This window comes from Candidozyma pseudohaemuli, assembly GCF_003013735.1.
Source record: "Candidozyma pseudohaemuli strain B12108 chromosome Unknown scaffold00007, whole genome shotgun sequence".
Lineage (NCBI taxonomy): Eukaryota > Fungi > Ascomycota > Pichiomycetes > Serinales > Metschnikowiaceae > Candidozyma > Candidozyma pseudohaemuli.
In genome coordinates, this window is record NW_020194441.1 from 144,204 (window position 1) to 159,478 (window position 15,275).

At 45.3% G+C, this 15,275-nt stretch overlaps 6 protein-coding genes across 6 annotated transcripts; 4 read left to right on the top strand and 2 right to left on the bottom strand.

Annotated features, from left to right (window-relative positions):
- Positions 1 to 55: 55 nt before the first annotated feature.
- On the bottom strand, positions 56 to 2,179 carry C7M61_003041 (acid sphingomyelinase family protein; the record flags this gene model as incomplete). The annotated part of the gene is made up of 1 exon (XM_024858396.1): positions 56 to 2,179. The coding sequence occupies one exon, from the start codon at positions 2,177 to 2,179 to the stop codon at positions 56 to 58; it is 2,124 nt and encodes a 707-aa protein (XP_024713306.1).
- A 516-nt stretch (positions 2,180 to 2,695) lies between these two features.
- On the bottom strand, positions 2,696 to 3,223 carry ARC18 (Arc18p; the record flags this gene model as incomplete). Its single annotated transcript, XM_024858397.1, has 1 exon — positions 2,696 to 3,223. The coding sequence occupies one exon, from the start codon at positions 3,221 to 3,223 to the stop codon at positions 2,696 to 2,698; it is 528 nt and encodes a 175-aa protein (XP_024713307.1).
- Positions 3,224 to 4,185: 962 nt separating this feature from the next.
- Positions 4,186 to 8,265, top strand: ROM2 (Rho family guanine nucleotide exchange factor; the record flags this gene model as incomplete). Its single annotated transcript, XM_024858398.1, has 2 exons — positions 4,186 to 5,017; positions 5,468 to 8,265. 2 exons carry the CDS (start codon positions 4,186 to 4,188, stop codon positions 8,263 to 8,265), a joined length of 3,630 nt encoding a protein of 1,209 aa, XP_024713308.1.
- A 540-nt stretch (positions 8,266 to 8,805) lies between these two features.
- On the top strand, positions 8,806 to 9,816 carry FEN12 (fatty acid elongase; the record flags this gene model as incomplete). Its single annotated transcript, XM_024858399.1, has 1 exon — positions 8,806 to 9,816. One exon carries the CDS (start codon positions 8,806 to 8,808, stop codon positions 9,814 to 9,816), a length of 1,011 nt encoding a protein of 336 aa, XP_024713309.1.
- Positions 9,817 to 12,050: 2,234 nt separating this feature from the next.
- On the top strand, positions 12,051 to 13,133 carry STP4 (Stp4p; the record flags this gene model as incomplete). The annotated part of the gene is made up of 1 exon (XM_024858400.1): positions 12,051 to 13,133. The coding sequence occupies one exon, from the start codon at positions 12,051 to 12,053 to the stop codon at positions 13,131 to 13,133; it is 1,083 nt and encodes a 360-aa protein (XP_024713310.1).
- A 1,322-nt stretch (positions 13,134 to 14,455) lies between these two features.
- Positions 14,456 to 15,208, top strand: C7M61_003046 (uncharacterized protein; the record flags this gene model as incomplete). The annotated part of the gene is made up of 1 exon (XM_024858401.1): positions 14,456 to 15,208. The coding sequence occupies one exon, from the start codon at positions 14,456 to 14,458 to the stop codon at positions 15,206 to 15,208; it is 753 nt and encodes a 250-aa protein (XP_024713311.1).
- Positions 15,209 to 15,275: the final 67 nt, after the last annotated feature.

Genomic DNA, 15,275 nt, shown 5'->3' on the forward strand with positions numbered 1-15,275 from the left:
GTTTGTATGTTTGATTTGCCTGTTATCATTCTACTGTTTCACCCAATTAACGGGATCATTTTTCTTCAAGGCTCTCAAAACCTTGAACACATTTATCGTAGTCATCGACCTTGAAGGCTATGGCATCGCAGTAATTATTTTCGTAACACTCGCTCGAGACCTTAGACCCGTTTTTACACTCTGTAATGTATGGATTTTCACGGAACATCAAGTTGGTATACTTCTGATTGAAATCAATGTCCAGAACATTTCTCAAGTGCAGAAGTACGAACTTGTCCCAAAATGTCGCATTCAATGGAGCGTCATTCGGCCACTGGTGGCTGGGATCATAAGTTTCTCTAGCGTTATATTCGTATTGCCATGCTGGCTCTGCGCCTCCATTAGCCCAGGTAGCGTTCAACTGCGAATAATAGTTGAAAGAGTTGAGGATATTAAACAGCTCATCTTGTACCTCGTAGAATCTCCATGATGGATTTGCTGGGCCCAAAGGTGTAATAGCCTGCGAAATCCATGCCATATTAATGGGATTCTGGTCTTTATAGAGAACTTTGAACTGGTCTCTGTGGGTATGTCCATAGAAAATGTTAGCGATAGTGAATGGTGAGAAGCGCTCAACAATGGAAGCGAAGATCTCGGACTGAATGGGTAATGCATCAGCATCTCCGGCTGGAATATGAGCAAGAATCCACACCCTTTGACCAATCTTCTCGCTTTCGACCAACTCATTGATAAGAAAGTCCCACTGACCAAAGATGTCTGGCTCAGCTTCCATATTGATGTAAGCGTATAAGTTCTTTTTGTAATAGCAGTTCGAGTTCAATGATATAATCTTGAGGCCTCTGTTGGTGGTGGTTGCAAATGCTGAATAGTGCTGACGAGCAAAAGAAGCGATTGTCTTATTGACCCATCCGTTTGAATACCAAAGCTCAGTTACCAATTCATCATTCCAATCCACAGATTCATCTTCACTAATGCTGTGCGGAGCCAATTGACCGTAGGGGAAGGTGTCGTGATTTCCTAAGGTAGGATACACCGCAACATCGTGCAAAAAGTGCTTCATGATACGATACGAGCGAGTTTCTGCCAATCTCGTGGTATTTGCATCACAGTGAGCAACATCATGATCAACAATATCTCCAGTGAAGAGAGAGAATTCGTAGTTATTGTCCCCGAAGGTGGATGAGATGTGCTTCAAACTGTGATTTAACATGACTTCAGGGGGGTCACACTGGTAGTTTCCAAAAGTGAATGCGGGCTCCCAGGCCCAGCTCCATCCCCTGTAGCTCGGAACATCATAGTATGGCCCTTCAAAGTAAGTATCATTAAGATCGAACTTTGCATCTGGATAAAAGGAAAGTTTGGCATTTTGAGCATTGGCGCCCGCATCATCCAATACTTTCGTGAAATTGTAACCCTTTGACACCTTGTCCTCATTGAAAGACTCCGGTAAGCAACAAAGGCCTTGCGAGCAATTCGCTTCTGAACCAACTTCAAATCTCAATTGGTTGTGGAAGTCAGAAAGATGAAGAACATTGAACTTATCCAAGTTCGAGCTGTAGTTTGGCTCTCTCTGATGCTCAGGCTTTTTAGGCGGCCACAAAGCTTCCAAATCGATAATATTTGTTAAAGCCGGAGTTTCCGGGGCTTCACAGTACTTTCCTTTGTAATGACAGTAGTAGTTGAGTGAAAGATTGGACGACACATTAAAGTGTCTCACCATCTCAGTGAAATCATTGTAGAAGAAATTGATGGAAGAAGCGCCCTGTAGATGAGACGATTCGAAAGAGGACTCTCTCAACGAATTCTTTTGGGAGGTGAACAAGAAGAAGTCAGTGGACTCACATTTAGAATCCTTCCCTTTATTTTCCTCCAAGCAGTATTTGTATAGGGTAAGGGAGATCAAATGGTCTTGCTCTGGAAACTCCTTTAATAGGTTTTGAGCGTACTTGATCTTATTGTGGCAGGCCTCGCACTTATCACCTTCGAAGTCAATCAATTGCTTTAAATGGGAATCGACAAATTTTTTGTCTCTCAAATCCAATTCCTCGTAAATTCCATCGATAGAAGAGTCTCTCTTCTGATTTTCAGGTTGTCCACTGCCAGGCTTGAAAGGTCCCACATAGGCTGCAATCAGAACGGTTGCGAGAAGAGCATGTATAATTAAGTGTCTTAAATACATGGCTGATTAAGCTGTCTGAGCTTTTTCAGTCTGACTTTTTTCGTCCATTCATTTCAAGAGAGGCTAGTGCCGCTTATATATCTCACCATGATGTACTGAGGATAATCTTATGGCCGGAGACATGTACAGCTATTGACACACGTGGAGCCGCGGCTACAACGTGTACCCTGATTAATGAAGATTGATTTGCGCTGCAACTTTCAAGCAGAGGACAGTATACCTTTTTCGGTTTGTCTCAAATCTAAGCCATATTTCATAGCGTATAAACGTGGTGATAGAGCCGCTCAAGAGCGGTAACAAGGCCCATTACTCATATGCAATTTAGTGAACATGAAGGTCTATCGAAAAAGAGGTGAATTTTTCATTTCCTCATTCTATTTCTTCTTCATCTCTTAGATCGTAAATCAATCCGACTTCGAAAGTGTTTCTATTCAAGCGTTTATTGACCAATCGGCTCCTAAACAGTTAAAGGTCACATGTACCTGCGTCCCCTGATTCACGGAACTTCCTATGCCCTTACAAACTCTTGTTCATAAATCTTCTTCTGGTGAAAGCTAACCAGAATTTGCTGGGACTGCTTTCATCCTGGGCATAAACTCTTTTTAACAAGCGATCCGCCAATTCCTGACGGAATTGCTGCAAGTAACCGCGGAGCAAGTCAGCGTCATTCTTGTTCGCTGGCGCTTGATAGAGGGCATTCAAAGGGAATCCAATGTCGCCCGGTAAAGCGAACGAGTCAAGTGCTAAGTTGTTTAAAACTCTCACAGCCTCTCGCTGACTCGTTTTGGAGTTCAACTTCGACAAGCAATCGCTTACAAACAAAATCCCGTAAATGAGCAATCTATCAGCCGGGCCTTTGATGTCAAAGTTTTTGAAGAATGAATTGGCTCTAAATAAATCGAGTGTCTCCTCAATTATATCGTACTCCGAACTGGGTGGGTAAGAAGGACCACGATACAGCGTATGAATTGGCAATAAGACAACATTCCCGACTTGTCTTTCAGAGCTCTCCTCGCCGAGGAAGGTGGAATGATAGGCGGGCATTGCTGGTGATTGTGGGAGAAAGAAGGTTTAACTAGCTATGTGTCTTGATTAGAAAAGCGTTCGCTGGATGCAGGCCTTCCCCGGCTCGGACAATTTTTAGGCTTCATATATTCGAGTAACAACCGAATTAAAATTATAAAATTATTCATCTAAATGGAGTATCGGAGTTGAATCAGCAAGAGTTGGAAATAACAATTTCATGACGATCATGTACCGATTATTTTGATAATGCTGCGCACACCATGATGGAACCACTGGCAGGCTAGTCAGCCACAACATCTCGTCAACCTTCATAATTAACGATGCTTTACGTTAAAACTTAGGTCACGTATCAAATCTGCAGTTATTGGATCGCACCTATTTGTTTGAATGAAGTGGCCTACATGAAATGCATTCTCGCAGTTCCCAAGAAGAACCCTCAAGGCAAATGTTGTACGAAGATGCTCAATTCTGCCAATAAAGTAATACGAGATTTAACTATATAAAGAGTGAAGCACTCTTGCCGTACTGGGGACTTGTGTGCAAACGCACAATTGTTACAGAGGGCATTTTTTCTCCTTCAGCAACCGAATAGCTAGCTTCGACTGCCCAGAGACGCACTCGTTGTGCGGAAGCCTCCCTCCTGCCTTGATTCAGAAATCTTCCCGCGCTCACAGACAGGTGCACTCTAAATTCGGATATGTAGTGATCACAAAGGGTCCTCGATACTTGAACGCTTCGATTCACAGTATTTCTTCGAAGGACTTAGAAAACGGGTTAAGTGAGATTGCCGAGAAGCTTTAAACTGTTTAATTTTGTAGGACTACGTTGATGCCACCTTTAAACTACTCGACAAATATGTACCTGCACTTTCGTATTATTTTTTTTCTCTATCAGCGAATTGCCTAAGATTCCCTTTCTCCTTGTAATCAAGACCGTTTTAACCCCCATCGATCCTTTGTTAAATCAAGTCTAGGATCATAATGTCTTACGGCAAGGGGTCAGCGAGACCTGACGCTATGAATCTCCCAGAACACCTAATACCACATGGTATGCTTGGTCAGATTGGAAGAAGCCAACGACCCCCGCAAGAATTGAATAACTCACGGTCTTACCACGAGACAAATTCCGCTCCTAGTCATACCGAGTTTGTCTCATCAGCTGCGGATGCAGCTTTTGACAATTCTAACAAGTTATCTCACTCCTCACTGCTGCTACTGTACGACAAGCAACAACAACAACTACCACAAGGCATGGTGAATCAATATCCAGACACGAAATCCGCTGCTTATAACTCAAGGTGGGCGGGACCGCCCACTGGCAAAGCGCCCTACCCTACGTCCAACAACTTTTCAAACCCAGATAGCCTCAATGATTCTCAGCGCTCTCAACAAATTCCTTATAATGGGAGGTACCAGCCACAGTATACTGCTCACCAGGTGAACCGTCCACAATATCAAGGCCAGAGACTGATGACAAGCACGCTGAGCAACCCTTACCTGGCACCATACGCGAACTCGAGCGCTGGTCAGCTTCCGAGGCAGGGCCTGCGAGGCACACTTCAATCACAAAACGGAAGCTCACTCTCTCTTGATACTACGGGATCCATTCAGAATCCACCATATGGAGCTGGTACTCCCTTTGGAACTGTGCCTGAGTACGGCTACGCGGAACATCCTACTTCGACGAACTCCGGTGTTACCGGACAGCATGATATGCCTCCATCTCAACCTGGTATGTTCGGCTTTCCATCTGCTCAAACGTTTAACTCGAATCCTCGAAAGGCACCTTCGTCGATGAAGCCAATGCCCGAGGGTAGGCGGATTGTTTCCTCACCTACTGTTTCTACCCATCCTGGCGTTGTCCCCCCGCTGGGAAGCCAGGCTTATTCACAGCAAAGGAACGAAGCTCGGACAAAGTCTCTTTCATCATCATCCACGAAACACAATAGCGCTCCAACAAACTACCCTCCCACTCAGCAGAATTTTCAGAACCCGCCCAGTCGCACTTCAAATCAGACGAGTTCCAATTCGTCGCACACCTTTTCCTTATCCTCCAAATTCAGATCATTTAGCTCACTCGGGAAATTATCCTCTTTGTCGACGAAAAAGTTCTCTTCCTCGGCATCGCTCCAAAACAAACAGGAACGAAATGTTTCTTCATCAACTATTGCATCACAAAAAACAATGGCCATGTTTCAGCCTAGAAAACCTTCGATTTACCCTGCGGTCCTTTCTCGTGTCGCTAAAGCCTTTAAAGACTCAGTAATCCTCACAATCAACATGAAGGATGGTTTGGAATACCATGACTCTTTTACTGGTGACACAGCGGTTGATGTGATTTGCAGCATCATTCGCACAAATGACAGAAATCTTGCATTGCTTTTAGGGCGCTCATTAGATGCGCAGAAGTTCTTTCACGACGTAACATACAATCACAGACTAAGAGACCTGAGTCACGAGGTTTACACATTCAGCCGGAACTACAATGATGTGGAATTTTTTGCAGAAGATGGGAATGGTCATGGCAGCAACAATAATTCGAATCGTGGTTCGTTTAATGAGCACCAGATGTCTGTTCTGCCGCAGCCTCCATCCTCTGCCCCATATCCTACATCATCAGCTCCTCCAAGTATACCTCCAAGCCCCGTCGATGGTGGCATTGCTGTCTTTGGACAGAATCACAAGCCGCGAGAGCTTCAGGAGTCTTCAGGTGTCAACGGTGTCTTCACAATTTTGAGTAACTGCTATTCACCAACTTGTACTCGCGACAGTCTTTGTTACTCTATCGCCTGTCCCCGCCGATTAGAGCAACAAGCAAGATTAAACATGAAACCAAGAGGTGGACTTAAAAGAGCAGTTTCTAGACTTTCTTTGCATGACAATGAGACCAACAAAACGCTTTGGCACGAAACTGTTGATCAACTGGTTCTTGATGATCTTGATAAACATGAGAAGATGCGCCAAGAACTAATCTACGAGCTAATCTACACCGAAAGAGATTATGTCAAGGATCTTGAGTTTATGACAGACTTTTACATACTTCCATTGCGCAACCCAGCGAATAATATCATTCCAGAGCGTGAACGTGAGGCTTTTATAAGAACTGTTTTCGGTGGAGTGAGTGAATTGCTACGCCTCGCAAAAAGTCTTAGCGAAGCACTCACGAACAGGCAACAGCAACAAAAACCGGTTGTGGAGAGCGTTGGTGATGTGTTTTTGCAGTTTGTGGGCTCGTTTGACCCTTTCATTAAATACTCTGGTAACAAGGTTTTCGCCAGTTTCGAACATGAAAGACAGCAACAAGTGAACATCAAATATGCGAGATTTTTGGATGCGATTGAGAAGAAACCAGAGTCAAGAAAACAAGACTTATCATCCTTTTTGATTAAGGGTGTTCAACGTCCTGCAAGGTACCAACTTCTTCTAGGCGGTATTCTTAAGAATACGAATGAATCATCTCCGGACTACAAGAATCTTGTGAAAGCAAAGGAAGAAATCGAAAAGGTATTGAATAAGATCAACATTCAGACTGGTGAAAGTACTGATCGTCATAAAATAATGGTTTTGCATAGGCTTCTTGGGCGTCAAACACTAGAGGACAGATTCAACTTCAAACTCAACTACAACAATAGGATTATTTATCAGGTGACACTCAGCAGAAAGCGTGATAACGAGAAGATTGATCTCTATTTGTTCGAACACGCATTATTGCTCGTGAAACACAAGATACAAAACAAAAGAGAAGTCCACAAGGTCTTTGAAAAGCCGATTTACTTGCCATTGCTTTTTGTGAACAGTGGGTATGACTCTCCAGGAATCAAGTCGATTCTACAGTTCAGAGAAAATGGTTCAATAATATCTGACACGAGTTTGAGAAACCGTGCTGAAGCATCGAACTATAATCCTGTTTCTTCCTCGCAGCAAAAGCTTCAGGTCAATTTCTTGGGACTTGGTAATAACCCTGTTCATGTCTCCTTGTACGCAGACGACGTCACCAATCAAAGTCAAATCTTGCTGCAAGTTCAGCAGCAGCAGAGGAAACTCCTTGATAAGCATGATATATTTTCCCTAAGCAAGTATGAGACTCGAAGGTTTACTGGTCACAATAGGATTAATTGTGCAGTGCCTTGCTATGGTGGAAAGAAGTTGTTATATGGTACTGATGCTGGCGTTTGGGTTTCCACTGTGCGTTCTATCAGCATGACGTCGAATGAGAAGATTTGTTCTGACCCAACAATGGTAATCAGCAAGCCTTACATTTCCCAAATGGAGGTTTTGGTTGAGTATTCGAAGTTGTTGGTTCTTTCTGAGAAGACGTTGTATGAGTTCGACCTTTCATGCACGGACTCGCTTGACCATGTGAAAAATACGAGAAGTGGAAAGATTATTCTCAATTATGTATCTTTCTTCAAAACTGGAGTTTGTGATGGTCGATTATTGGTTTGCGCAGTGAAGAGTGGAAGTGCAAAAGCTATCAGCATTGTTGAGCCCACCAATCCATTTGACTCCAAGATGAGAGGAAAGGGAAAGAAACCGGAGGTTAGAGAGATTGCTTTCATGTCCGAGCCTGTTTCCATTTCATTTTTGAAGACAAAGTTGTGTATTGGTTGCACGAAGGGTTTCGAGATTTTATCTCTTGAGGCTGGAAGGAAAGAGCCTATTCTTGATGAAGCAGACCCCTCATTGGATTTCGCCACGCAAAGAGAAAGTGTGGCACCTCTAGGAATTCATAGATTGGGGAAGAACTTCCTTTTGAGTTACAGTGAATTTTCCTTCTTGATCAACCGTAACGGTTGGAGAACAAAACATGACTGGGGAATATTTTGGGAGGGCTCACCGCAAAATATTGCATTATTCTATCCATATTTGTTGGCTTTCGACCCTGGTTTCATTGAGATACGTGATTTGGAAAGCACGACTCTTATCAGAGCATTGATTGGTGAAAACATTCGATTCTTGCATTCGAACGAGCACGAGGCTTTGTATGCGTGTGAAGAAAATGGCTACGATATCATCGTTTCGATTGACTTCTTGAATTTGAAGCCGAAGCAAAAAAGTTAAGGAATTGTCCGAAATGTGGGATGTCTCAGACACGGTGAGCTTGTACTCAGAGCACGTCGTGAAGATAATCTAGTCTTTGTAAATATGTCTACAAATCGTCCACATCGGCAGTAATACACCACATATCAACACACTTGTCTACAGATACACCTGTACCTTCTACAATATGAGACACTCTAAAATATTGCTGGAGTGGTCCGGCCCATCAGATGTTGGTTGCCCGATGACTTTCGTATACAGTTCACAGGGCGAATTGCGGAGGATTCGGCAAACATATTAAGATGCTATCATGCGAATAGAGAAACTGATGAATAGTGAGAGGTTCTTTTCTCAATAAAACGCCTCAAGTAATATCTCTTCAAAAAAATCGAATAAATAAAATAAATAGGTGAACTGCTAGTAAAAGTTGCTATATACCCTAGCATGTTCTCCTCGTTGAAATAGGCCTTCACACGTCTGAGCCTCGGCTCTGGTTCGCGATTTTTTTCCGTCACATTTCAAATTGAAAAACAATCTTAATCACCTACTTCGTGTCTCTCCATGTCCACTGTACTTGAGCATTTTCAGAAGGAGCCACTTTTTCAAGTGAGCATTCCCTCAATCGAAAGGCCCTTCGGTTTGCACTTGTGGCCTCTTTTCAACGCAGTTTTTGAGAGAGCAGTGGGCTACCCTGCTGAGGAATTCAGATTTATCCACAATCAAACTTTCTTAGCCAACGGTTGGCATGCTATTGGTATTATCGCAGTCTACTACACTGTGATTTTTGGTGGCCGTGCCATCTCGAACGCTGTGGGTGCTCCAGCATTAAAGTTGAACTTGTTGTTCCAGGCTCATAACTTGGGTTTGACAATTGCATCATTGATCTTGTTGTTATTGATGATTGAACAGCTTGTTCCAATCTTGTATAACCACGGTCTTTTCTATGCTGTGTGTGACTCTGGAGCATTTGCGCCAAAGTTGATCACCTTGTACTACTTGAACTACCTCACGAAGTACTGGGAGTTGATCGATACCGTGTTCTTGGTGTTGAAGAAGAAGAAGTTGCTTTTCTTGCATGTTTACCATCACGGAGCCACCGCTTTGTTGTGCTACACTCAGTTGAGAGGATCCACCGCTGTTGAGTGGGTGCCTATTGCTTTGAACTTGGCTGTCCATGTCGTTATGTACTGGTACTACTTCTTGAGTGCTCGCGGTATTAGAGTTTGGTGGAAGGAGTGGGTGACTCGTTTCCAAATCATCCAATTTGTTTTGGATTTGATCTTCGTCTACTTTGCAACCTACACCCACTATGCTTTCAAATACTTCCCTTGGTTGCCTCACATGGGTGATTGCTATGGATCTGAGATGGCCGCTGCCTACGGATACTTCATCTTGACATCTTACTTACTTTTGTTCATCTCCTTCTATATCAAGGTTTACAGAAGCAGTGCTCAAAAGAAGGCCAAGAAGGAGGAGGCTGTTGCCGCCGCTGGTGTGGACACTTCCGCTGGTGCTACTTCTGGTGCTTCCGTGGGCAAGAGCAAGTCAAAGGCTCGTTCGAGAAAGGCATGAAGGAGCGCAATCACAGGATAGCTCTACGGGGGCTACAAGTGAGGAGCGTGTTCTCATCAAGGTGATGGGGAGTTTTTGCATATCGCTTTGAAAATTACGTTAGATAATCTAGATTTTGTTCTTTATAGTAAGATTATTGCTATTAATCAGATACGCGATTTTTTGTAAGACGAAGGAGGTGGAACGATGACGGATGCTTTCAGCTGTAGAGACGTCAAATAGTACCATGAGTTCTTTATCATGATAAAATTCATCTTCTTGTAGTGTTTGAATCGACGAGCTTGAGGTGGCTACTGCAGTGAACGGGATGGTTGTGATCTCTGCAGGGTAACCGTTAGCCGCGCGGGTAAATTTGCAACCCGCTTGGGCGATCGATTTGCACGATCCATTCAACAACAATCAGATCTTTGAGGCCGGGTTCAAAATGGTGACCTGGATCTCTGAGACAGTTTTCAGTCAGCTAATTTAACAATATTCCACAAAAAACAAAACTATTTTCTTTTTGTAGAATTAGGAGACCATTCGTTGGTCAGTGGGATCAGTGGACGTTTTCGCGCTGTTTCTACTGGCCGGCTTGTCCGGAGACCACGCAAGGCTGAACCGACAGTGAGAGAATAAATACCAGAATTCTGACATGAAATACCGAGATTTCTGAAACGCGATGACAAAGCTTGAAACACACGGAGATCCGGATTTTACATTTTTTTTCATATTTCACCGGCCAGCCTTCTTCAGAAACCGGAGAAAATGAACGTGACGAAAAGTGTCTTGGCTTCTTTTCAACAATCATTCTACGGGGAGACTAAGATTTCTTTTTCCTCTATATACCCAACATCGGGGGTCAACGGCTAGTGGGTTGACTGGTCTGCATCATGAGGTTTTGGCTCGACACGGCTGTAGCGCGCCAACCAATACGTTTCGCCGGTTGGGCCGGCGAAATAGGGGAAACTGTCTGGGCCAACTAATGGGATGACAGCAGAGCGTGAACACAACATTTTTGCATAACCGCAACCCCTATTTAGAATACACAAAGATAGCCGAACAAAATCATCAACCAGTTCTATTTACCTACCAACCAGCCTTCCAACGTTAAAAGGAGTAAGTGAGGAGCACTCCCGCGAATTTACGTATTCGCGGAAACCGCAACTGCGAGAGCACCATTACGTCAAAAAGGAGAGTACACATAATCTGGCGAGGCGAGCGGCTTTAGCAGCGGGAGCGGGTCGGATCTGCCCCTAAAGGAGCGCTGAGCAAATGTTGCCATAGCCCCGCCAAGGCCATGACCCCCATGCCCAATGAGGTAGTTTCAAGTCCTAAGAAAGTTACATCGTGTAGCTCCAGGTGAGAAGGGAAAGTGTAAATTCGACTTACCCTCTAATAAAAAAAAAATATTGTGTACAAGGAATACCGGCGAAGGGAAAAAATGGCTTTGAGCGATATACGGCAGGCGGCGGGATTTGATGGGTGTGTGCTCGTATCAAGCCGAACTGGGGCAATGATGGGGCTGGGCAACGGCGCCGTGGAGCGAGCGCAAAGACCCAAGCCCGAGGATGCCGGCACGATATGGGGTGTGGCAGAGTCCTTGCAGCGCCAACAACCGGAGTACATATTTGAGAAAAATAAACATTTCGTTACACTTTCAGCCAATGCCATAAGCGCTAGCTTTTTATTTCGGGAACAACCTTAAGCCAATGCGGGAGCATCAGTGCGGCCGCCTGTTTTCGGCAGTACCGGCAGGGATTCCTTCCGGCCTGGATCTTATGCAACGACCTGTCACCGGCTATGCGCGCCGAGGTTGCCGCGCCTGGCCAGGTAAGTTGTGCAAAACAAAAGCCCAAGAAGAAGGGAACACAGAAGGAAAGTTGGGGAATATTATGAGCGGAAGTTTCAGCTTATGGCAGGTGGAAGAAGGTGAAGTAAAAAAAATTATTTGTGGTTTTAAACTTTCCCGTTTTAACGCCCTCCCAGCTGACTCAGCGTCCACGCCTGCGCCCGCCAATTCTCCGGTGGCACAATAGCTCGGTCGATGCTGCAGTGCGTTGGGGCCGCAGCAGCTAAAAATCTATACTTACCTCAGCCGTCCCGTGGCCGCCGCGCTCACCTCTCGGACCTGGCGGCTGCCGGCTGGTATATATCTGCAGCTTCTCCCCGATTTTGGATCAAGTTTGGCCTCCGCATTTTTTTATCATTTCCACACTTTACCCTTTTTTTCCCACATAACCCACACATCCATCATGAGTAACACTTGCAAACTCCCCTCCATACGGCTGCTTTCGCTCGACCTCCCACTACCGGGTCAGCACGAGCACCCTTACTCCAACCCTGCCGCCATGGCCGGCCAGCACCCCCATTACCAGGCATACCCTCAGTCATATGAGCCCCTCTACTACAACATGCCTGGGGTCCACGGTACTTTCTCCGTTTCTCATGCTATGGGGCAGGGCCCCGCGCTTGGCAACCTTGGCGCCACGCCTCTGCTGACGAACCTGCTGTTTGTTGGCCCGGGCCATGAGCAACTAAATGACCGCCTGGTATCTCCATATCACCATCCGGTACCTCAATCGGCCTCGGCCGCTTACTCATTCCAGACTCAGGCGCCTTCAAGGCTGCCTTCGTCGGTGGCGTCTGTGTCTGGCATGGCACACTCAGATGCCGAGAGCGAGCACAAACCCGTTACATATCCACCCGTGGCCACGGCTGCCCCAGTGGTAGCAAACGAGCCAGCCGCTTGTGCCTCGACCCCTACTACTGTTCCGGTCCAGGCTGAGACGCCGGCAGAGACCCCTCCAGCCCAGCTGCTCTCACCTTCGGCAACTCCACAACCCCTCGGCTCCACGCTGCCCGAGTCACCTAGAGACTCTTCGTGGAAGCCTCGCAAGAAGAGACAGTGCCCCGAGTGCCATCTTTATTTCTCGAACTTGGCCACTCACAAGTCGACTCATCTCAAGCCGACCAACAGACCCCACTTGTGCAAGCTTTGCCATAGAGGCTTCGCCAGACCCAACGACTTGTTCCGTCATTTCAAGTGCCACTGGAAGGAAATCGGTGCAGACAAGGGCCAATTTCGCTGTCCCTTCAAAACTGGCGCTGCCGACTCAGAGGACCACTGTTGCCACACCCTGGGTATCTTCTCCCGTTGCGACACCTACAAGAACCACTTGAAGGCCATTCATTTCCAATATCCTTCGGGCACCAAGAAGTCGCAACGTAACAATGTTCCAGGCAGCTGTCGCTTGTGTCAGAAGCAATTCACCAATGTGGACGACTGGATCACCAACCACATTGACACCAACGAGTGTCCCTTTGCATCTCACTAGACACTAGAGGCACAACCGTCTGGCGCTACGAATCGACGGGAGCCTGTTATACCAGCATTAGCATGTATGATTTATGAACGAGGTGTAGGCCTGATGATACGGATAGAAAAAGCGTGTTAACAAACGCCATATTATTACGACTAGGATTAGAACATTAAACGCTCATTATCAAATATCGCTCATTACAACAAGAATCACTACTTGCCAAACTTGTAAGAATTGGTCCACCACAGGCGCCTGACAAAGCCTTCACCGAATATTCTAAAATACGTCAAATAGAAAGAAACTCATTCAATCGGCTCAGCCCATAACAACCGATTTCATAGCTCCGCCCCAGTAAATAATAGCGCAAGCATCCGCAGGACTGTGCTCGGAAATCTGATTTTATGGCCGATGGCTTGGACGCTATAAGCCCCCTTGTTCACGGAATCAAGACCATCCAAGGGGCCGACGCGGGGGTCTCGGTAAAATAAAGAGCGCATACAGATGCATCAGCACGAGGAGTAAACCGCAAGGGAGACGCAATTTGACATTCTCGGTGGCACCCTACCCCTAAAAAAACCTCAACGGCATGTTTCGATACGCGGCTACCGTCAGCGTGTCGGTGAGGCTTATGTTGAAGGGGTTAAGAAAGGTTGATAAACAGCCACATAACGTCTGTAGAACTTATTGTACAATTAAATAACGGCGCTCTGCATTGTTGTGGTTTTCAACCGTGATATATTTGCGTCTGAGAGTAGACCCTACTTCTCGCTTGTCCAAATAGCAGGTTGTAATACTCGCTTTAATTTGCAAATTTTGGCGCGGTATATGAAATAGGGCAATTACTTGCGATTTGCACCTAGAAAGCATTACAGACACCACCCAGTGTGAAAAGTGTTAATACCACTGATTTGTTTAGAAACAGCCTTGCATTGCTTGGCAAGCGGCACCTACAATCATCGTCAAAGAATTAGAAACATCAGTGCTTAGCTGCGGTGCCGGTATAAGCCATCGCCAAAAACCGATTTTTCCGCTTATCATGTATCTCTAGACAGGTGGGTGTGGAGAGAAGTGTGGTGTACATCAACATCAAGTGAATCAAGCGAGCACCGGTTGCTGTGCAAAATGCCATTGAAAGACATAACTCAATGTTCAGATCAAGACATGCTGATCACTGCTGCGGGGGTGGTACACATTAATATACCGACAATGAAAGTTTTCACGTTCTCTTACACACCGAGGAATATGTGTTTGTATATGCAGGCGAGACAGGTTTAAACGGTATCAACACCCATTATGCTTGCCCAACGCCCAATTGCTTCACTTCTTTTCATTAACTAATGGGTTTGCCAACCGCCGTCAAGGTCCTTGTGGCCGTTTTTCTTGCGTCCACTTATAAGACGTTACCGTTGGTTTACGTTATTCGCTTCTACTCGGCTGCCTTGAAGAGCATCCTTTTCAAGAGATCTCAATACAGAAAGACTAGACAGAATACCTATGGAATCACCGGTAAAAATCCTATGGATGTGTTCAGAGCTGTAACCTACAGCACTTACTGCTCACCATTGGAACTTGACATGTTCATGCACAAGTCGAACTCAACCTACTTCATCGATTTGGACATTGCCAGAACCAAGTTCCTTTGTCAGATGTTCCAGAAGTTGTTCTTAGACTTTTACGACAATGCAACTGGTGACTTCAAGGGCAAGAGTATTAACAACTTCCCTTACATTCCTGTGGCCCAAGTGCAATGTACCTTCAAGAAGGAAATCAAGGTATTCCAGAAGTTCAACATTCTCACCAACGTTTTGGCTTGGGACGACAAATGGATTTACGTGTTGTCAAAGATGGTTCACACCGACGGCAAGCTTGCCGCTTTGTCCATCACAAAATACGTTTTCAAGAAGCACGGTCGCGTATCCATGAAACCAAAGGAATTCCTCACTCACTGTGGCTTGTACAACGAAGCTGTTGAGAAGATCAATGCTGAGAACTTCAAACTCGTCGAGCACATGAACCAAACTGCCGATGGCTTGGAGCAACTTGCCGAGAAGATGGAAGCTAATTCTTCTTTGAGAGACCATCACATATAATGATTCAATAGTATTTGGAAAGCACCTAATTACAAGCTTTTTAATATATCGTATTACTGTCCTATCT